The following is a 20,914-nucleotide window of genomic DNA, read 5'->3' as shown; positions in this document are numbered from 1 at the left end:
ACAACCCGGCCTAGATTAGACCAGTTCAGACTAGCCCATTTACTCAGTCCGTTTAAGCTTATACTGGTCATTTCAACTTTATAAAGAAGTTATTCCAGAGGATTGTGCCTTTACATGGTATGACAGCTCTCACCCTCTTCAACCTCGAAATTTCCATGGCTCAGCCGATTTTATAAAACGGCTGAATGCAGCACGCAATTTGCTATGAAGCCCTTCCTTTTGCCAAATCACTGTCTCACGTGTTGGGGAGTCGACTTTAATGAGCATGTTTTTTGACCTAGCCCAGTGTGGCTGGTGAGGTAGTCGTGTTGCTGGTGGCAGCTGAGGTGGGATTAACGTGCCTCTCCCCACACACATGTACACAAACACATACCTACTGGGCCCCATTAAGTGGCAAAGTGTGTCGGAGAAGGAGGACTCTACACTTCCACTGAGACAGCAGACAGAGAAAAGTGTTTAAGTCTCCTCGCTGCCCCCTTTTCTCACATCTAGGTCATAATGTAGGCTATAGGCTAGTCTATGTATTCTAAGTAGGTAACACACAGCATGCATAAATGGGTGATCGGCGCTCTCTCTGTGTCACCCACATATGTGATGCTGCATATGTAGAGTATGAATTGCCATGTTTTTGCGTCATTTGTTCTTTTGTGGCCGTTTTGTGTCTTTTTCTCGTCGTTTGTGTTTCTTTGTGGTGGTTTTGAGTTACTGTCTGCAGTCATTTGATTTGCTTTCCAACAAGAAGTCTTGACAGTTATTTCAAGCAACCCCTAACTCTTTGGGCCGCTGGGCTTGTGTCCGGCAGCTACAGTTGTTAATACAGACGTTGATCAGCGCTTATAGCTAGAGAATGTTACCAAACTTAGATACTTTTATAGAACCGTATTAATTCCTTCAATGCTATCAAGTTCCATAAAATGCCTCCTTATTTTGTACCAAACTTCAATCCCTCTAGGCTACATCCACATTGATACATTTTCTTTTAAAATGCATTACTTTTTCTATATTTACACACAATTAAATCTCATTTCTCATGTCAGTGAGCCAATACAGTGTTTCCCATATACAGGCTATACTTACATTAGCTCACCTTATTTCACTCTTTTCAAACTAATATTAGGTACATACCTGTCTGAGTTGGTCTCTGTGTGCAGTCAGCAGCTATCTGTCAATATGTTGTACCTGTATCTGTACTGGTGTCTAATATTTTCAATTGATAGTCCCTATTATATTTGTGAATGTATATCTACAACTAAACTATAGTTTGTTATAATTGTTTATTAATGTTGAATTATTATCTATTCACAGTTCAGAAGCTGAATAGGGGGATTAAAAGAAAGTGAAATCCAATATCATTCTGAAAATGATTTTTAGGGGCCCAGATGGCACAGCAGTGAAAACTCTGACCCACTCTGGTGTAGGTTAAATTCACTGCAGAGTTGTTAAAGCTTGGCCAGGCACCTTATCATCTGCAATTGTTTGCAGATGGGAAACCATTTATGGATCAAATGTGTGTCCGTATGTGTCAGAGGAGACTCTTGGCAGTCTACACCACACCGTGGTTGACCAGTGGGACTTAACAGAAGGACTTAGTCACTGCAAACAGTGACTATGGAAAAGAAGCAAGAAAAAATAGTTAATATTTTGATTAGAAAATACTTTTTACAGCATAAAACTGCAATTTGCATATGACTTTAAACTTCAACACCACATGCAGTATACTATGTCTTTTCCTGCCTCAGTACATTAGCACTTTCCCAAGGTCAGATGTCTAATTGCAGCAATCTCATCAGACTTCCATCCATTTTAGTTGTCAAACCCAAGGTTGTGGTCAGTTGTTGCCCTGCACAACCAGATTCATTTAAAGCATTGATTGATTGCTAAGCTGTCATCATGCTCTTATCTTTGGGAGAGCCGCGTTCACAGTTTTTCTCCTTTAAAGTGTCCGTACACCTGTTTATGGCACAGGTCAGGGGGCAGGGCACTGAGTAGTCTGAAGGTATGCCAAAGATGAAGAGAATAATGATGGATGCAGTGATGTGGTGCTGATTGCTCCTGAAGTATTTGTCTCATCTGCTGGTTACGGTGCCTTTTTTCAGGGTGACCTCTGAGTTGCCGATGTGTGACAGGTGGAGGGATAAACATGTGGGTTCTACGACTTGGCAGAAAAGGAATTAGGTCACTGGGGTCACGTAGCCTGCTATGCTATATTTAGTCCTCTTTTATTGCCAAAGCTCATTTGTTTGTAAGAAATATGACATTTTCAAATCTGTTTGGAGGATCTTAAAAACAGAATTTGATATAGAATGAATTTATATAGCTCTGGAGTGTTTTTTTTTCAGAAATTAAAAGACTTTTTTCCTCCAAAAGATCAACCGGTTTGTGTTTTTCAGTCAGTCTGATCCTCTCCAGGTCGTCTTGTCTTTGTTTCTGTCTGTATATTGTCTGTCAGTCTGTCTGTACCTTCCATCTCAGAAGATATCCTGAAAGACACCTTCCATCATGTCTTTCTGCTTTAACCACAATCCCCTGAGGATTGTGAAACTGCAGGCCAGCAGGAGGAAAGGTCATGAAAAGTCACTGCTGCTCACTTTGTTGATTATTTTTTCTGACCTACGTTGTTAAACCTTGCTGTAAAGCTTATGCCGCTATACTGTACATGTTACATCATAGAAATCCCTTTTTCCATCTCTATGTTTTTCTAGCAAAATCCACAGTAACAGTTCAAAATATACAGAATGAGAAGTACACAAAAATCTCCCTGTGTGGAATGGCTAGTTGACCCTAATGGCTTTTTGACGTACCCTGGTAATCAGAGATACATGGAAAAGTTCAGTTAAGGGAATTGCGCTGGACCAAAGGTGCTTTATGTACTGAACTAAAGTCCCTTTGGGTTTTATGGCCTCAAGCCATAATGGAGTGTTTGTGGTTAGGTCATATGAAGGACAAAGGCTAATTCTGATTTAAACCCGATAGAGTGTGGGGAAAACACCAGTTGTGAGAGTGAGAATGATGTGTACAGTTGTAAGCTCCTCCATAATGTCGCCAGCGGAAGCACGTTCATGTTTTCTAGCTCTGACAGTAATAAGGGCTGTGATATAAAGTCTCCACGCAGGGAACGACAGAGTGACAACAGCCTCTACTCAATACAATTTATTGGAACTTTGTTCCCAGATTGCCAGCAGACATCTGGGTAGGAAACTGGTCTTTTTTTCTTTCCTCTATTGTTTAGTTGTTGAATACAAAAACAGTTCAAAATGCTGATAATGACTTTGACTGATCTGCATAATGTGTCATGGATGAGGTCAAATTCTGGCAGTGGCTCAAAACAAGAGCTGTGGCTGCTGATAATGACGTGCTGTGAGCTGTGCTGCATGATTTCAAGTACTGCACTCCTGATGTTTTTGCATGCTATAATATTACGAAGCACGGAGGATATTGAGTTTATTCGTATCTCTTCAGCTCAGCTGAATAGGACATCTGGCCCTGTAGCAATACTACTATAATAACATGAGGAAATGGATGCTGTATCAAAAATCTCTCTCGCTCTTTTGCCCGCTCTCTCTCTCTCTCTCTCTCTCTCTCTCTCTCTCTCTCTCTCTCTCTCTCTCTCTCTCAGTGCCATTTCCACTGGTCCAGTGCAGCAGTGTGGCATTTGTTTGGCAGTGCTGTTAGTACAAACTGACCTATGAAACTGTCGAGCAAGCTCATTATCTCCACCAAATGGCTGCCTAGATACATGATATCAGCCCCATCAGTTTATAGTGAAGTTTTTTGCTTTTAGACTGGGCAGTGAGTGCACATAAGGAAGCACTAGGCTTACACATGCTGATCAACATGTTTAAGAATAGCCTTAATACAAATTTCTGCTGTCACTGCTCCAAATCTGTTGCAACCAAAACAAAGCACAAATGCATTTTACCTGCCGCAAACAGCCTTTTGCTGCTCATACAGAATGTGGCCATCAAATATTTAACATACCATAGAGTAGTTGACAAGTATTTCTACTGCAGAGAGCCAGTAGACAAACATGTATTTTACTTCAGGGGTGTTTGCAGAAGTGACGACTATGATTTGTTTTGCTCAGAACAATAGTGTAAACTTTAAGTTAGCAGTATAGCAAAGAGCACACACCCTTTTCTCTCATTGACAGCATATGAGTCCCATCCTGACAAGCCCACTAAATCCCCACTGTTTGTTTTGAATGATGTATGACAGCATTTTGAAAACAATCAACTCTGACACTAATTGGCAGGTGAAGGAGGATAGCTTCGGTGTTGCAATTAATGCTTAAGTGGTACAATTGTTGCTCATTAAACTATTAATAACCTGTATTCCATGGGAAAAATCACCTGATTTGATCGATTTATGTACATTGCAAATTTTGCAGTGTTTCTGCTCCGGTCATTCCATCTCATTTCTTCTCTCAAGCTGTGGATGTTGTCATGGCAATTATCTGCAACACTGTGAAGCAGTTTTGTGTTTTGTGGCCGTGGCGTCTGCTCATCACTGTTGGCTGTTCAAATACACACAAACACACAAACAGCTGTGGGCCCATTAATGTGCGAAGAACACAGTAATCTCCCCGTGCAAGAGGATGAAGATGTGAGCTAGGTACTTATTTTGATTAATTTCAGCAATCCATTCATCCATCAGCAATCTATCAATGGGCGAATACATAAATGAAATCAATGAAGTCATAAAAAATGAAGCTGGAGTGTTTCAGTCTGGCTCCCCAGATACTCCCCAGGCCCCATGTAGACTGTTCTGGAAAAGAGTGGCAGGGTGTTCAATTACAGCACTATTTTCACACGGGGATCATCAACAACTGGTGCTTCACCTTACACTATCCCTCCCTGTAGCTGTCATTCGGTCTCACATGGTATCAAAAAATATTTTGGCGGCCTTTGTGTTGTTTTAAAAATATAGTTTTTAGGCTGAATTGGTGTATTTTGGAGATAATGCTTGTTGATACCCAGACCTCGGCCAGTTAAAGGGGCCGAGAGCCTAAATAAATGAAATGGTTACTGGAAATCAAAGTGCAATAGAATTCTTATTTTTTCATGGCTTGTTTTAGCTAAATAGTAGGCCACTGTGTTGTCCCCCATTGGTTTGTAAACTGACATTTGGAAGACCTGAATCTGGCATTTTGGCTGTCACCTTCTTTGTTTTTTGGAGCCAGAAGTGACCATATTTGGATGGGGTGGGGAGAAAAGAGGGATGAAATCTTACTGGGAACCTGAGGACACTATGCCTGCCCACCAATTCTGAACACCTGACTGCACGTCAGTCAGACCAGTCATGCCCTCAAACATAACTCTCTTTGAGACCTAATATCTAATTAATGATGGAATAATTTTAATGTTATTACCAAAATCGTAATAACATCATAATTACATCTGGAGAAAATTAATTTACTTTGTGTGTCTTGACAGAAGTTGAGGCTTTTTGAACAGGAGTTCATTGGAGCTAGATGTTTTTTGGAGCACTTTAAAGCACTTCTGCCTCGGCTTCTCTTCTAAGACTCTGAGACTTCGTCTAATTTTATAAACAGTCTATATTTTTTGCTGACTTTAGCTGGATATAAAGTTGTAAGTTAAGTGGTTAAGTGGTAAGACATGTACGCACCTGGCTTCCATACTAATCAGCATGAACTGCTCCTGTTTTCCCCTACCAGTGTACAATGCCAGTAAATATCCTTGATAGGGAAGACACCATTAAAGAAATTCTCCTGTCTCTAGCCGAGCTATTTCCACTGCAAAACATATGCTCACCTTGATTGAGGTTCTCTGTTACAGTGAGTGAAAGAACATAAACGCAGCAATTGCAAGACAGATGCTGAACCATAAATCAAACTCTATAGCGTGGGTCCCCTTACCCCCTTGCATAAGTGTACAGTATTCAGCTTTATATAACTGATGTTTGTCACACTGCTTTATCAAACTGCTATTATTACCTAAAGTTGAAGAGTTACAGGAAACGGAAACATGGCAAGATGACCTTTAACACTTCATGTAGACTGACAAATAATGCTATTTTCAGACACTGTTTGACTCGCCTGCAGTTAGAAATGTCTGGGTGCCAGTAATCCCAGGAGAAATGTTGTCGATAAAACTACCAGCACCCTGGATAGTCACCTGTTGCCCGTACAAGTGCTCATAAAATACCAGGACGGGTGTAGATTTCCATTTAGCACTTGTGTGTGTGTGTGTTGTCGGATGTCAGCGTATGGCTAGCGTGGGTGGTTTGATAACGCTGAGTAAAGCAGCTGTCTTAAGCAGTTTCTGTGTAATTGTAATCCCTCTGATCAGCCTCTCTGTAAACACCAGATAGTAAACCTAGCCTGGAGCTTGACTCAGTGTTAAACACACACATACGTGCTGTTTCGCTCTTTTTTTCTCTTTCTCTCTATTTCACTTACTTGCATGTTAGTATGACACATGGATTTATAGATGTACACACACACACACACACACACACACACACACACACACACACACACACACACACACACACACACACACACACACACACACACACACACACACACACACACACACACACACACACACACAGAAGCCTCCTGGTCCTCTGTGGAGCTCTTATATGTGAATTGTCTTGTATACTGCTCGATAAAAATGAGTGGTCACTTACAGCACTTGTTTGCAAGCACTTTGATTGGTCACCATTTGCAGGGCTTAACATGATGACCCACTCATCCATCCCAAATTTGCACAGATGGTGCCCCTTGCCCTATTTATGCTCCTGACCGAGTACGATTCTTGTAAAACCCTCACTTGGGATCAAAGTGAGAGGGAGGGAGAACTCTACTCCATGTATCATATTTTAAATCCTTCAAGTGCAGTGCCTGCATAAGACGGATGGAATGAACTCTTTTTGCTGCATCGCTCTCAGATGTCAGTTTTTATCACGGGCTGTGCCAGAAGCTTCTGTTGAAATACCCTCCCTCCCTTTCTCTTTTTCCTCTCTCTGTCACTCTCTCTCCCTCGATGTGTGGCACAGAGTGGCGGGAGGAAATGTTAGCTAAACTTGCTTTTCCTCTGTAAGGCATTTATAAAAGATACACAACTACATGTCTGGATGGCCCGGCTGCATAATTCATGTCTTGGTGTAGAGCTAAATCCTTCAGTCCCCACCTCGTCTCCTCTCCCTGGGCCGTGCCCCTCAACTGTGTAATGGGTTCTGTGTAGTAGTGAAATGCTGGTTCTGTAGCATCAAGTAATGCCCACCCTATCCTATCCGAATGCACACACAACACACAGAACCAGACTCACAATAACGGCCTGGTAAGGAGGCGGAACCAGAACCGCAAGCAACTGCAGATCTTTGTAGACATACTTTATTTGTGACACTGTATTTTGATAAATTAGAGGGATATTGTTCTGCCTGCTTTGAAGCAACTGGTGACTTTTTTTTTTTTTTGTATATAGAAGGCTGCAGCATTCATCAGGTCCTGTTTTCTTCCTGCCCTCTAAGAGGTCTGTTTAATTATTTTGTTGTTGCTTCAAATTAATCCTAGGAGGGCATATGATCAGTTAAAATCTAGAGCTATTTACTCAAGTCAGAAATGCAGAAAAAAGGGAGGTTCATGTCCTGAAGTTGGTGGTGTAGGTGCTTTTGTCGACATGTGTTTGGACAGTGTTTGCTGTGGGGAATTAGTGTTACATCTGGGAGACTGTCACTGGGTATAAGACCGGTGCAGTCTACATGTCTCATGGGTGGCTCACTGGGAAAGACAGGTTAAACACATACACGCATTAAACACACTGTACATAGAAAGACAAAAAATGTACGCAAGTGCACACTTATGTTTGCAGACAAACTAAAAATACTCCACAGTTTGTAAGCATTTACTGTTAAGTATTTTTTTTTTCTGGTCAAAATTAAACTGCCAGCATATTTTCATCATACAACCTGCTTAGTTTTATGCTAAAAAAAAAAAAAAAAAACTGTTTTAACAGGATGCTCACAGATGATTTCAAGCTACAGATCCAGACTTCATAAACCTGGATTACGGCTTTATATGCACAAATAGTATATGTGCACTTACTCACACAGAGAAAGAAATAAGCACTTTTTCTTTCTTGGTCAGGACCCTCGTTGACATAAAGCAGTTCCTACCCTCTTAGGCATCACAATTGAACTTTGCATCCCAGCCTTTACATTAACCTATACGTAATTCTAACCAAGTCTCAAACAGCCCGTTGAAGGTCTGTCCCAAAGTGAGGATGAGCCAAAATATCCTCACCTCCCAAAGAGGTAAAAATTAAAATGGGTCCTCACAACAATACATGTGCAAGTACAGGGACATACACACAAATGCAGGCATGGTCTCCAGATGCCCCAAGGTCCCTTGGCCAGATGGACTCCCCATATAAGCCCGCCTACACAAACTGCAGCGTGCACTGTGATATTTGTTGTACAATCATATTAGACCCACGCGCGCACACACGTGCATTTATGCGAGTCTCTTATAAGAAACATGCAGAGCAAGATGACCAAAGACCACGACCTCACCATAAACAGGAGGGCAAATATTGTATTCCTTGCTGGCGTGCTGTGACGCGGGTGTTACGTGCTACAGCTCTGGTTTGATTTCCTCAAACTGACAGAGCTCACAGAACAGGTTGTTGTTTTCATGCTACTCGCAGGCTGTCTTCAGAGGTTGTGTAGCATTTAGACAGGGTGACAAAGCGAGACTGTCACCTTTTCCATAGACATCTTCTGTTGGGCTCTAAAAAATTCATATTTACAAAAGCCATAAAAAAAAATCACGAGTGTTAGATGGAGAATACTGACATTTCAGTACAGACCAGTTGAACAGAGGAACACAGTGGATCTGTGTCGGACTTTATAGATCTACTTAGATAGTCAAAGCCACACACAACAATGGTGGCAAAGCTTCTGTGGAGATCCAGCTACAGTAGAGTGTGTTGCCGCAAACAAACAGAAAAGAGTGACATTTTTCCGTGTAGCAGTGCAGCATCACAGTAGATGAAATGGCTTTTATTCTCTGTTTCTTCTGATGTATTCCCATCCGAGGTGGTGCTGAGCATCAAATCGCCCATTGGGTGACTGCACTGCACAGTATGAGGGCAACTATTTTGGCCTTACTTTGAGTAATGACTGCCACCAGCCCCCACCATTCACTGCCCTCGTGAACTGGCTTTCTTCTGGTTGAACATTCAGATATGTGTTGTGTGCATTTTGGAGAGAGTGTTGAGCACATGATAGGTCAACAGCTGGGTTGACTTGGCTGATGTAGAAGGAAATGTTCGGGCTGGGTAACAGCTGCGAGTGAACAGGATCCGTCCATTGTCAAATGGCAAGACTTGGAAAATGTGTTTCAATTCATAGTCTAAATAGTGTGCTACAATAATGAAATGATGGGTCCAATGTATTTCAGTTTCTTCTATGAGACAGGAAGAGAGGTTTATGTAAGGTTTAACATGTGTGTAGCCACTACTACAAATTTAATATACAATCAAGGTTCTACTTAAGCCAAGTCTTTCAAAGTGCAGCATCAATTTATTTACCTTTTCTGCATTTCTGGGTTGTCTTTCCTTGGAATAAGTCAATTTTAATGATACAGTAAAATTGTGAAAAAAAAAGTATAAAGGATTAGCCTCTTCGTTTATAAAATAATTTTGCAAAACACTGATATGGGTAGTGAAAATAATATGCGAAAACCATTAAATTACAAAGTCATTGTGTATGCATGGAGCACATGAGAAAGTGACAAGAACAAGTTTGTCTGATTGATTGAGGTGTCCTGTCAGTGAAGTTAAGCAGGACCCGTGTCTCAGGCAATGACTACTGTTCTGGAATAACCTTATTTGTTCCACCTCAGCTCATCAGAGAATTGACATGCGAAGACAGAATGTGGTCTTCTCTTGCTTTGCCTGTTATTTGGTCTTTTTTTTTTTTCTTTCTCAACACTCTCCTGCTTTAGTTCCCCTATCAAAGCATGACACACGCAAAACAACTTGTCCCTCTCAAAATGCATCATCAGAAAACTGAGCCATCAAATGTTAATCCCATATATTTGATGATTCAGATAGCGTTGGTGTTAGCTGTTCCTAAATCTCCTCTCTCTGAATGCCTTGATTTGAATCCTTTATGTAATTGTGCATCAAGGCCAAGCTAGTTGGGACTCTTGGGGGCAACTGGAATTTACAGTGTGTTCGTCACTTGTTAATATAGATGGGTTAGCCGGTGTACATTTTCTGATACTGTATTTTTAATCTTTTCACTAGTAATGTAAGGAGTTATTTTTCAATCCTCTCACAGTTTGTTGTCATCTTTATTTGGGTTTGTCGTCTGTGCCCTCATCTTCTCATGGAAATTTTCAGCTGATTTAACTGCACTGGACAGGAACAGGTGTCCTTGTATGGAGTCTTCAGTCTTCAGTGAAGACATGCAGGAATTAAAACATTCCCAGAACATCATGTCAAACTCCCAAATAAAAATAATGGGTTCCAACCTAACTCCTAGCCTAAGTGCCTGACTGACACCTGAATTTCTTTTATTTATGAATACATTTCCATAAATCATGCATTTATGAGTAAATAAACTTCCTTAAATAACTGCAAATCATGAACATGTACCATAGCATTTTAACAGAACATATTTATGTGAAACAATGTTTACTGTAACTATTATAGCAACACAGTCACAACACAGCAGGGATAAAATTAACCATTTCACAATCATACATGTTCTGTCATCCAAATATTCATATTCAACTGCTGAGTGGAGACTACAAACATCTGAAAAATGACTTAGGCTCATTATTTAAGATTTTTAATTCTGCAGTGTTGGTGAATTACAAACTATTTAATAATTCATCGAAGTGTAGAGAAAGAGTTATGAGAACTTGAAAGCTCAGTACTCTTGTTTTAAAATTTTAAAAAAAACCATTGATGTTTTTAAAATATGTAAAATATTCAAATTTCATCAAGAGGATGTCGTTATTAGATTAAGTATTCCATATTTATCATTCTAATCCCAATCAATAAAAAGAAAAAAATCATGCATTACAATAATGTCAATTCAATAAATCCAAAGGGAAAGAACCAGAACAGTCAGCAGCAGATCTAATGTGACATAGGTGGCAATAGCTATGTGTCTTGTCAGCCTCAATTTGCAATCTAACCACCTTTCCTTGCTTCTGTTTTTTTGTAAAATACTTATCGGTCCTTATTGAAAGACTTTGCTGCAAATGTTCAGTAAAATCTCTGCAGTGCTGAGCCTTCATACTAATGGCATTTTAAGGTCAGCATCCTTTTCGCCACTCCACCTTTTACTTCTGTTCTTTAAAACTGTGCACATGCCTTCACTCCTCCACTTTCCTCCTCCACCCCCTCTCCCTCTGCTACCTTCCTTCCTGGAACAACAGGAAAGGCTGTAAATGTGCATTAATAAACTACAGTGTGAGTGGTTTTGATGCCCATCTGGGATCTGATCTGGTTGGCAGAGGGCAGAGGAAAATTCTGCCCTCCATATCTACTCTGCCAGAGACTGTGTTCTTGGCAGAGAGGCTTGCATCAAGGACATTTTTTTTGAGAAGGTAATTAATGAAGAGGCTTGTCACAACCTGTGAAAGCTTACCAGTGATATTATTACATGGTGCTCACATCCAATTTCATAACTGCTCAAAACTTTGCATTGAGTTTAGTCATTTTAATGTTTGGAATTGTTGTATCTTCTGTGCCTGTATCATCCTTTACCCAAGTTTGATTTGAACCCATTAGTGCTTTGTCAAATCATACTGATATCCGGGAGTAGAAGGTGTAACGAGACGGATGGTGTTAAATGTTTTTAAGTAGTAGAAATAGATCATTTAAGTTTTTAGTTTCTGACAGAACCGAGGTTACGAAGCAGAACCCACATTAGCTCATAGCTGTAGATGGAAGTGGAATGGGCCTGGGCACTAAAACATCTGTAAGTGCTATGAGAGTCACTGCTACATGTAGTGACTCCCTCCTCTCCCCCCCCTCAAGGCAGAAGTATACTATTCCCATTATATAGTACTATTTATTCTGACAAGAATAAAATACTCATTCAGTGGGTTAAAACAATTGATTAAACAATATTTGATGTCAAACACTGATGCTTGTCTGCAACTTGTAAACTGTCAAATGATTGGTTTCTTGTCAGCTCTGATTGATTGGATTCTACAGAAGATTTACAGTATATCTGATATGTTGCAGACCGTTAAGCTGGGGTTCGTGATCCAGCAGCATGGACCCGTCTCTCTTGCTCTGAGCTGCAGGTATCACACTGTTATGCAACCCACTAGACGACAGGATTCTGTTGGCAGCAAACATTTCCTGGGTCTTTTTTTTTCTTCTTGGTGTTGAGCATCTAAGCCCACCATTAGCACTGGACCAATGTAGGACATATTTATGACTTTTGCAAAATTTTAAGTGGTTTATCCACTACTGCAGTGTCGTTTATTTTTCCTCCTCCTGTGCTCTTTGTTGACTAAGGTCACAATTGTGAGCCTATTTACTTGTGCTGAATGTGGTTAAGTGTGTTTTTTAAGAAGGGAGGGCCCAATTTGATTAAAAAAAAATAGACCTATAATACCAACATAGCATCTTTTTAGTCTGATACTTTATCCAAAATTGATCCATATATTTCACTCTGTATGGCCAAGAGGTTGTTTTTTTTTTTAAGTTTTTTTTTTTATTAAAACAACCACAACCTGTGTTTAAAAATGCATTATGATGATTTTATGATCATTTTTGTATTCACTTTTACTGTCAGTGCTTTAGTAAATCTTTGCAAATCCAACAGCGTTTGGTGCTTTTAGTTCAGTAGTTCATGATAATTTTGTGAAGGAGGAAGTCGACATGGTGCTAATCATTTAATGCATAAAAGAATACAGATGTTTCCTATTAAAATCCCTGACTGAAGTTGAACCGCATTTCATTAAACACGCTTTCAACAAATACCAGAAAATTGTGGCGTGATGGACAAGTAACACATCCTTCTATTCCTGTAACCGTATCGTGCAACGTTTGACAGCAACCACAGAATCCACATGAATCATATGTGACTTTGGAGCGGATTTGACATATGATATATCATAAGCTACTTGGTGTCACTTACTGCTCTGGCTTTGTTGATCCTATTACACTTGAACCTCCTCCCACAATATTTCAGTCTTTCCTAACTCAAAGGCAGTAGGCAGTAGTATATACTTTACAATTCTATTTGCTCTTGTCAGCTGTTAATTACAATAAAAGGGATCCTTTCCATTAATCTGCCTTAGCAGGAGAGTGTGTTTGAGCCCTTGTCTGTTGATGCGATATCCATGAAACGTTTGAATCCATGACGCATGGAGGTTGTGTGCGTGAGAATAATCTATAGGGTCATTTGTGTGTCTGTATGTATTTATGTGCTCTCTTGATCTTGTGCATTGGTTGTTCTTTATTGGCATTTAATTCTCCTGCATTAGCCATGCATTGACTGAAAATAAAAAATTACATAGAAAAAATTATTTTACCATAGTGTGTCCCAGAAAAGAAGTTGGACTCCATAATATACCAGGAATTAGTTGTGCTTTTTCATTGTTTTTATGCTCACAAGTTCCAGTGTGTCTGCATGTTTTTAGCTCTGTCCTCACACAAAGGCACCAAAAATAATGTCATGGGTGCCAAATAAAGTTGGGTGCAATTGTGCATGAATGTTAATACCCTCCTCCCCCAAGGGCCACTGAGGTAATGTGGGCACTATCTGGACCTCGCACCAATTAAAGGTGGTGATCTCTGTCGATTGGCAGGGCATCAACCATTTAGCAGAACAGCAGATCAATTTAATTGAACACATACAGAATGCGGTGTCTATCATTTCAAATCAGTCTTGTGTTTGTCTGTTTCTGCTGTCTATGAAATAGCGACTGAGATTAAGATGACCAGGAGTCATTTCCAAGCTGCTGCTCTGGACTACTTCAATTAAATTCAGACATTATCTGACAAAATCACCATACACGATTTAAAGACAATGGCTGTGATGTGATTCCGGCTATATATTTTAAACGATCACCCCGAGAGAAGGTTGGAATATCTTTCTCATTATTCAGTCACACATCACATAGCCTCTCTGCCACTCGATGAACACAGAAGATGCAGAGAGGGATATGCCTCTCACTCGCAGGGGAGTCGTGGCAACTCCAAATGGAAAGTATTTTGGTCCAAAAAATTTGCTCAATTTGTTGCTTTGAGCTTTATTGAAAAACAATGTCACTAAATTGGACTGAAAAGTTTCAAAGCGGCTAAGTTGGCCACACTAGGTGCTCCTGGATGGCCACAACAGTAGCAGGAAGTGGCATAATGCAACGTAATGGCTTCATTTCATAGTTAGAGTTCAGTTTAAATACAACAGTGAACAAATGCATCTGTGGAGTAACAAATGCATCTGCACTTTTTCAATGTGTGGATGCCAATGTAACTCTGCCATTAGGTTCCAAAACAGCATATTAAAAAATTGGCTAAATAAATAGTGGCAGTGTAGAGGTTGTGTGTGTGTGTGTGTGTGTGTGTGTGTGTGTGTGTGTGTGTGTGTGTGTGTGTGTGTGTGTGTGTGTGTGTGTGTGTGTGTGTGTGTGTGTGTGTGTGTGTGTGTGTGTGTGTGTGTGCACGTACACCAGAGAGATTGAGTGAGTTTAGACCCAAATAGACTCCACATATTGATTTTTCTCATCTTGGCATATTTTCAAACCAGCTGATGAATGCCATGAATTTAAACCTCCATTATAAACCTATTGGGTTCAACAAATAGTTTTGAAGATGAAAAACTAAAAGAAGAGTAGATTTTATATTTGTGTTCAGTAGTCAGGCTTGTAAATGGAGACTTGAAGTGCAAAGGATGAGCCATTTCCAATATGTTGCAAATCTTCAGCAAAATAGAGAAAACAATTGAGCAAAAACAGAAAGCAAAATATTCAGGTGGAGATTTGATAATAATCCTTAATAAACAGCTTTACTGTATAGGTATTTACTAAGACAAATCCTGCATCAAAACTGCCTTTTCTTACATTTGAGGTCACAACTGATACTATTTTTAAAGATAAGAATTTGAACGTTCAAAAGTTGTATGTCTCTTTATTGACCTGGTAGTTTACTGTTCTGTTATTTTTTGGGTCACATTGTTCTGGACGATCATTTTATTTCACTTGTCTGAAAGATGATCAGGCCTCATGGCTGATTTTGATAGTACTCTTCCACAGCGATTCCCAACCTGCTTAGATAATTCACTAGGGCCCTGAAATAAATCTGAGAGGTTGTAAGATTATTCGTGCAATAATTACAAAGAAAACAGCAAAGTTGTTTTAGTTTTTCTAAATTTTTTAACCTCTTAAAGCCTCAAGTTGTTATTCCAAGGATACAACTTTGGAGGGTTGCTCTGCAATTTGTGATGAAATGGTCGAATACTGCAGCGTTTTCACAACTCACATGCCAAAAGATTTTCACATCACTTTGTTCAGTTCTTATAGATAGAATTTAGCCCTCTGAAGAATTTTTTTAGATGTGATACTAGATATTAAAACACCATTTCAGTGCTTAATGGACTACGTGTGATCATGCACTGTTATTAACTCCCTCTTACAGTTTCAAACCTGAGCGTGATCCTCTCACTGTACCTTCATAAAATAAAAAATAAACTGGAAGCCAATTCCTTTATTCAGTAGCCCCACAAATTGTATTTTATGGAAAAAGGTATTCTTTTGGTGCAGTAAATATTGTCAGTTACATTCCACACACTGTGAATCGTATCCATGACCCGCCCACAACTATCACGCACATGGGATCATGAACAGATGGTATAGAACAAATATCTCTTACTCATAAATGGGACTCGTGTGCATGCTCACAACCCTGAGGCTAAGGAAGCTGTCGGAATGTGGCAAAATAGGCTCTTTGCAAGGCCACTCGTAGATGCCGGATCAATACTTTTTCATATGAGTGCTGCATGTGTCTATCATTGAGCCTTTACCAACCGTTTCATGAGATTCATCCCAGCGGACCTGCTGTTACGCAAGTAAAGGTGTTACTTTTGCTCTCCTCCATCTGCTCATTCCCCTCTTCTGCAAGCACATCGCGCAGAGACACGCAAACACCAAACCGACTAAACATCTGATGATTGGGCTTATCCTGTACTATATGGGACAGTCTGTCAGAGAAGAAGTGACTCTAATCATGGCTCTGTTCCCAAGTTTCCCACTCATTATATTTAATCTGCATTTGCCTCAAAGATCAGCTGAAAATTGGACTGGTAAAAAAAAACACGCACATTGGGTGGGAGATGAGATGTAGACAGCAGCCACTCCACACAATTTCTAGATGTATAAATAGAATCAGATGGCCGTCTGCCCTCTGGGGAAGATTCATAGCTTCTGTACATACTGCGTGTTGTCATAAATTAATTGCGTTTACCGAGAGAGATTGACTGGAGCCACGACCGTATTGTGTTGCATTATTTTGAGTGATTGCCAACTTTAGTGAAAATTGTTTTTCTGTGCTCTTTTATGAGTCATGCCCTCTTCATAGTAATGGAATAAGACTCTCACATGAGTTTTAAAAGACTACCAAAGATGCAGAAAACATGCATGCTATTTTATATTTAATGACACTTTAGAGCCACTATGTTATACTGTACATTGTCATAGTCATTAATAAAGATAACAATGTAGTTACAATACTAAAACCTTGACTAAGGAGTAGTCATAGAAACAGTAATATAAAAAAAATTAAGGCGGATGATTTTTTTTCTTTGCAGTTTTATATTTATTTTAATTGTCATCGCTCTATTTGTTTTGCAATCAATATCATCATTGATTACAAAAAGCTACAATCTCCCCTCCCCCCAAGCTATCATGTCCCACTATAAACCTTCTGGTTATAACAAAAGAGAGCAAGGAACAGTAAGGAAAAAGAAACATAGATAGAGAGTGACAAATAATGAGCTCACAGGGATGAAAGAGCAGGACAAAAAATGCAAGCTCATTCTGCGTTTCAAAGAAAACCTCAAGTTCAACTCGGCTTACTTTCTCTGCTGCCTGCAAGGTGACTTACAACCAAAATAACACTATTCTTTCTTGAGATGGAGCCACACTGAACCGAAAGCATCCCAGAAGACAATGTGCTAGATTCTGCTCCTTGGAAAAACCACATTGAGGCCAGGCTATTTTTGAAACACAAACCTCAGGCTCCAGACCCGTTTCTGTGCTTAAATCTGGTTCTAATTTAGTGAGTACGCTATTCGTCAAGTCATGATGAATGTGCTCCACCCTCTTGATGGATATAAGCCATGACTTAAGTAAATTGTGTGAATTGCACTTCATGGTGTGGTTCATTTTTCTTGACCTGACAGTGCTTCAGTTGATTACACATGTCCTTGAACCCCATTTGAACGAGGCAGGTGGCGTTTGTGAGTACGGGTGTCACTGATGATGCTTTGTCACATTAAGCCGGCTCCTCTGTCCCATACAATAACCACAGCAGAGTCATTGCACCTCACTTACTATATACTACATACGGTAAATACTGCCCACACAGATAGCACATCTGCCAGGCTGTTGCCATAAAACCCACTTATGAGCTGTCATTCTTATGGGGCCTTAAGTAGATGACCAACTAACCGAGGCAAGATACATATTGTCCCCTCCTCCCCCTTATTTTTACCCATTTATCCTTACTATGAGATTTATTCCTGTCAAAGGGACAAGGACATCTATCGCAGCCTGTTGAAGGTCCAGTGTGGCAAATCTGGCGCCTATAGATCACTGACTATCATGAACCTGGGTGACAGCTCACTCTGAGTGGCTGGTCTGATAGAGAGTGAGGTCTCAGGCCCTGCAGTAACATCCATCATGCCTCCTTCCGTCCCAATATGCGCTCTAAATCAAGGCTGAGGCAAGGATGAAAGCTGTAGAAAAATGGTGCCCACCTCCTACACGTTGTCGTCCTCATAGCCCCACTGTCGCTCATTTTTATTACCTCTGATGAGCCGACAGTTAGCTGGCTCATTAATACATGCCGGCTGGGATTAAACATTTCCCACGCAAGTCTTTCCCACACACTCACATTTTCGACCTGAGCTCTGACCTCTGAGGAATATTCAAACAGGAGCAGACAGGATAGGGAGGATGATATAGAGAAAGCAACTGTAGAATGTATTAATGCCAGTAAGCAGTTTGAAGTTTGACCCTTTTCTAATTAACCCATGGAAGTGTTCCACTGTAGATTAACGCTTGTGGTTTGGGAAGAAAAGAAACGAGGGAAAACGGAAATAGTCTGGATGGTTTAATGGGAAGGTTTGGAATCGTAATTTTTGTATGTGGAGTTTGAGGGAGCACGGTATCTTAGCTAAGCTGAATGTCACTTGATCAAATACAGTAGCAGCACCTCTGTGCCGCAGGAGCAGAGAATGGGGTCATATTCCTGGAAGGAATCTTAGACATCGTCTCTGTCATTCCAAAGCTCCATTAAAGTTTTACCACTATTATGTTTTCTTGGCAAGGAATTGTGATGGATAGTATGTGATGGACGTTCTGCTGGTGTGTGTGTAGAGGGTGTTAGTGTGGCAGGTTATCCAGGAGCCTGAAAGAGGCCATAAGATACTGATAAGTCCTGTAGGGGGAAAGGCATGTGGTGATTAAATGCATCCGGTGTGGAGACCTGATAATCCGCCTCCTGTTGGTTTGTGTGTCTTTTAAGGGGTAAACATATAGTACAGGAGCAATGCATGAAGGAGGACTAGCCTACTGGATAGTAGACCTTTTTTTTTTTGCTTTCATACTAACATTCAGGTTTTGATCTGTCATCAGGACCTGAGTGGGGGTCATATTATCTGTTATATGACCCCTTGTTTTGCTTGTCACTAAGATAGTTATTTATGACTCTAGCTTAGGGGTCTCCAACCTTTTTTCCTCTGAGAGCTACTTTGATAAAATGAAATTATCCAAAAACTACATTAGTAGCTGTAACTGTAACATTTATTCACATAGCTGAGCTCCACAGCAAACCAGCTGAATAAGCTTATTTTATGTGAACAATAACGAATTGCACGTGTGTGTGTGTTGTGTGTGTGCTCCTTGAGATATTTTTTGTGATGAAGACACTTTGTGTAAAAGTACAGCACATGGAAGTCAGTGTGTGGTGAGTGAGTGTTTGTAATGTTTTAGTGTTTTCTTCTGGGAGAGGAAACTGAGGCAGCACTGTAATCCATTCATGCTTCAGCTCTCTGAATGAGGTTGGCCGAGGTTTATGTGCAGTAAGACTGTGATATTATCACAGCATGACAACGGTTGATATCAGGACATCATTAACTAACTGCACGTGAGGGATAATGAGTCACGAGTTATACTTTATACACGATGCCAGTTTAGGTGAACCAAAAATTTAAAAAAAGAAAATATGTCATGAATGAAAGGGGGATTAAGCATTGTGGTGGTTCGATAGAATCCACTGATTAATATCCTTTTCTATAGTCATTTTCATTAAGCAATAAATGTGTCAGAAAGAGGCATGGCACTCAAATCCATTAGGAAAAGAAGATACAATTTATTTGGGTTGATTCGCTTGCTAATCCATAAACAGAGAGAAAATAGGTCATTGATCCAAGCCAAGCAGGGACTGTGCCCAGAATAGGACAGATGCAAGGTCCAGTACATGCAGACAGAAACAGAAACACAGGGATTTTCACAGGATCCCAGAATTCCTACAGACACATGCAGAGTGATGTTATAGAAGCTCTCTGTAATGTCAATTACAGTAAGCATGACCAGTGTGATCTGGGGCTTGTGCATGCCTTTGCATCTGCTTGCCTACTCATATGGAAATGGGGTGGATATATAATGAACAAGGGGGGTTTCAGTGATGCTAACTTATAGTGGAAGACCGCACGCTTGCCTTGCAATCCCGCAACTTTTTACTCCTACTAGCCCGAAAATCACCTCATTCAAGTGCAGTGGCTCCTGGTTCAGCGCCTGCTAAAAACCTGCCATAACACTGATGTTGAACATCTAACTGTTCTTGTTTCCTTTTATCTTTTCTTTGTGTTATTTTAACACTCTTCCTTTTCAGTGACCGAGGATGTATTTTTAACAGAGCCCCCACTGTTGTTTATGTGGTTATCTTTAATTTGAGTTGTTTTGTGATCTTGGTGTTCTTGATCTGAGCCTGTCTATTTATTTCTTATTCTCTTTGGTCTTCCTCTCTTCTCTATTCCTGCTGTCTCTGTCACTATGTGCTACAGTAGAGTTATTTAAAGCTATTGCTGTTGCTAATGTTTGATGTATTTTTATTTGCCCGTGTTTCTGCCTAGTGTTTTTGCTGTTGTTGTTGTTGTTGTTGTTGTTTTCTTTTGTTTTTGTTTGTGTGGTGAGCTTTCTAACCCCAGTTCATTTTGTTATGGCACCACCGCAGTCCAGGATGACGCTGCCCCAGGTACCCAGGAGTACATTATGTTACGGCAGGACTCCATCCACTCTGCGGATATAAGGAGTAAAGGGTCCCCCTTTCGTGCTAAGTGTCACGAAATCTTCTGCTGCCCGCTGAAGCAAGCCGTCCACAAAGAGAGCACAGAGCCCGAAGGTTTGTTCGCACCCCCTTCTTGTTTTGATTTGCTGATGCTCCTCATCTCCCCTGCCCACTCTCGTCTTGTTTTCCCCTCTCTCTCATATTCTGTGTGAACTGATAGTTCGCCGCCCCTCCAAACTAAGTTCTCTTTCATTCCTGTCCCATTTTTAGAGAGCATCTGGCGTGCTTCTGCCCCTTTCTAGCATGTGTGTGTTTGTGCGCGACCGTGCGCGTTCGTGCAAGTGAGAGTGTGTGTGTATTTGAACATACTATACGACTCAATGCTTAGGGGATGTTTGCTTGCAGGA

At 40.4% G+C, this 20,914-nt stretch overlaps 1 protein-coding gene across 3 annotated transcripts in view; it reads left to right on the top strand.

Annotated features, from left to right (window-relative positions):
- fgf13a (fibroblast growth factor 13a) overlaps positions 1–20,914 on the top strand; it is a 93,897-nt gene that overhangs the window by 24,460 nt on the left and 48,523 nt on the right. For 2 of the 3 annotated variants that reach the window (XM_069694360.1, XM_069694359.1), the window contains exon 3: positions 20,454–20,621. The exons of the other annotated variant lie outside the window; for it this stretch is intronic. In XM_069694360.1, coding sequence (XP_069550461.1) covers positions 20,454–20,621 — 168 coding nt within the window. The remainder of the gene's footprint in view (positions 1–20,453; positions 20,622–20,914) is intronic. 3 annotated transcript variants of the gene reach the window in all.

This window comes from Brachyistius frenatus, unplaced genomic scaffold (assembly GCF_029030835.1).
Source record: "Brachyistius frenatus isolate BFR_SWC_R1_liver_20210118 unplaced genomic scaffold, ASM2903083v1 Contig_17, whole genome shotgun sequence".
NCBI lineage: Eukaryota > Metazoa > Chordata > Actinopteri > Embiotocidae > Brachyistius > Brachyistius frenatus.
This window is presented reverse-complemented; position numbering and strand designations above follow the sequence as displayed.